This window comes from Penaeus monodon, chromosome 15 (assembly GCF_015228065.2).
Source record: "Penaeus monodon isolate SGIC_2016 chromosome 15, NSTDA_Pmon_1, whole genome shotgun sequence".
NCBI lineage: Eukaryota > Metazoa > Arthropoda > Malacostraca > Decapoda > Penaeidae > Penaeus > Penaeus monodon.
Genome location: NC_051400.1, coordinates 39,723,793 through 39,725,765, shown reverse-complemented (window position 1 = coordinate 39,725,765; position 1,973 = coordinate 39,723,793). Strand labels below are relative to the sequence as shown.

The 1,973-nt window shown below is 42.5% G+C and overlaps 2 protein-coding genes across 2 annotated transcripts in view; both read right to left on the bottom strand.

The window, feature by feature from the left end:
- LOC119582036 (LIM domain only protein 7-like) overlaps positions 1–100 on the bottom strand; it is a gene marked incomplete in the record, with an annotated part of 3,171 nt that extends 3,071 nt beyond the window's left edge. Inside the window, 1 exon segment of the mRNA XM_037930276.1 lies at positions 1–100.
- The window catches only part of LOC119582365 (flocculation protein FLO11-like), a 2,422-nt gene continuing 473 nt past the window's right edge, over positions 25–1,973 (bottom strand). The window contains exon 2 of the mRNA XM_037930579.1: positions 25–1,755. Coding sequence (XP_037786507.1) covers positions 25–1,755 — 1,731 coding nt within the window. The remainder of the gene's footprint in view (positions 1,756–1,973) is intronic.

The window sequence follows — 1,973 nt, the reverse complement described above, 5'->3', positions numbered from 1 at the left end:
CATACAAGACCCTCTTGAAATAAACTAGGAAGAATTATTTTTTGGTATTCTACTGTTTCCTCTTGTGCCTATCAGTCCCTGGGTGTTCACCTTATACGGGTCAGGATGTGAGCCAGTTGAAGCAACTGAGTCGCTACTGTAGTCCAGAGTACTGTAGTGGGACTCCAAGAGATCTGTGTACTGCTGGCTAGATTCAGGTTGCACATTATTTTCTGCTTCAACTTCCATTTGGGTTTGAGTTGGAAGAACTTTAGCAATAGTAGTATTTGGCTCAATGACATGGGTTTCAAGCACTTCTGCTTTTGTTTCCACACTGTCAACAATATCTTTAGAGGAAATGGGAAGGGCTTCAAAAGTTTCATCAGGACTTTGAGAACTTGTTTCCATGGTCTCCAGTTCTTTAGTGTCCATAATGGATTGAGGGGTCGTGGGGATGTTAGCAGAGGTTACAGGGACATTTGTGGCAACCTTGATTTCTATATCCGATTCTGAGGACGTTGACTCAGTCTGGGCCTGGGAAGGAGATAGGGTAGAAGAGGTGATATTTGTATGGTTTTCTACATGCTCTTCCTCACATTTCATTTGTGTGTCTGTGACTACAGTGTCTACAGTTTCTTTACTGTCAATGGATGCATCTGAATCAGAGCTATCACTGATACTCTCATCACACAATTTGCACTCATCATCTATATTAAATCTAACAGTTTTTTCCTTAGAGCTCTTTTCAGACTTCATCTCACTTTGCAATGCTGAAACTGTAGGTGCACTTGAAACTGTTTGGGAGTCTAAATTCACAGGCTCAGTAATGTGCTGGGTGTCAGGTGCTGTGGGTTTCTCAGGAGGATCTAACAAGCTTGAAGCGTTCAAATAAGAATTTGGTGATGATGGTGATGGTTCTGCATCTGGCTGTGCATGAGAAATAGTTGAATTTGCTGATGGCTGAGGTGATGAACAACAGGGTTCAGATGAAGGAGAAGCTTCAAGCACAGATTCAAAAGTATCATTTGCAATAACAGAATCACATGATACATTCTCAGAATGCTGTAAAACTTCTGCCCCTTCTTTCTCATCTACTGAAGGAGAGGACTGAGAAGGCTGCTGAATATTTACATCAGTCTGTAAATTAGGATCTACTAAACTATATGTTGTGGAAGTTACAGAACTGTAACTTGTGTAAATAGGATCACTAACACTTGAGAGGGTTGAGGCAGCCTGATCTACAGCTTCATCAGTGTTAACATGTACTGTGGGGGCAGAAGATGATGATATAGGACTGGGAGCAATGTCCTGGGAAGGTGTAACTGTCAATTCTGGGGATATTATGCGGGGAGAATCAGTGCAAGGAACACTCTCTGGGGATACAGAATTTGCTGATGTACAAGCAGAGATTTTGGCAAGAGGGGAGGAGGGAGAAGGGGTAACAACATCAGAAGTTGGGGTGCTCTTTTCTGAGATGGTAGTTGAAGGCGTTGCCATTTCTTCACCCTCAGGAATTGGTGTCAGACTAGGGACACCACATTCTGGGGGTGCAATAGGCAAGGGAGGTGGGGAGGAACAAATCCCCCTGTGGGGAGAGGCACTGCCTGATACCTCATCTCCCTCCGGAAGTGGAGACAGTGTAAATAAATCACTATGAGATGGCATGCAAGCTGCTAAGCTAGAACAAGGATGAGTGGGGTTAGCGACAGGTGATGGAGGAGGTGGAGGAACTGAACTAAAGCCCTGTGGACAGGAATCCCTGTCTACACTCATCAACTGTAAAATGAATATGAGAAAGGCATTCATTATTCAAGGAAACTACATATACTACATATACATTCTACATGAACTGGATTTTCACCAGTAACACACACTTATTGCTATTCTGAAGTTCATGCTAATTCCAGTTCATTCATGTAAATAAGAAGGCTTCTGGAATGTTAATGCTAAGTATACTTCTAAGGATTTAAATTATGTACTCTGGTTTTCAAAAC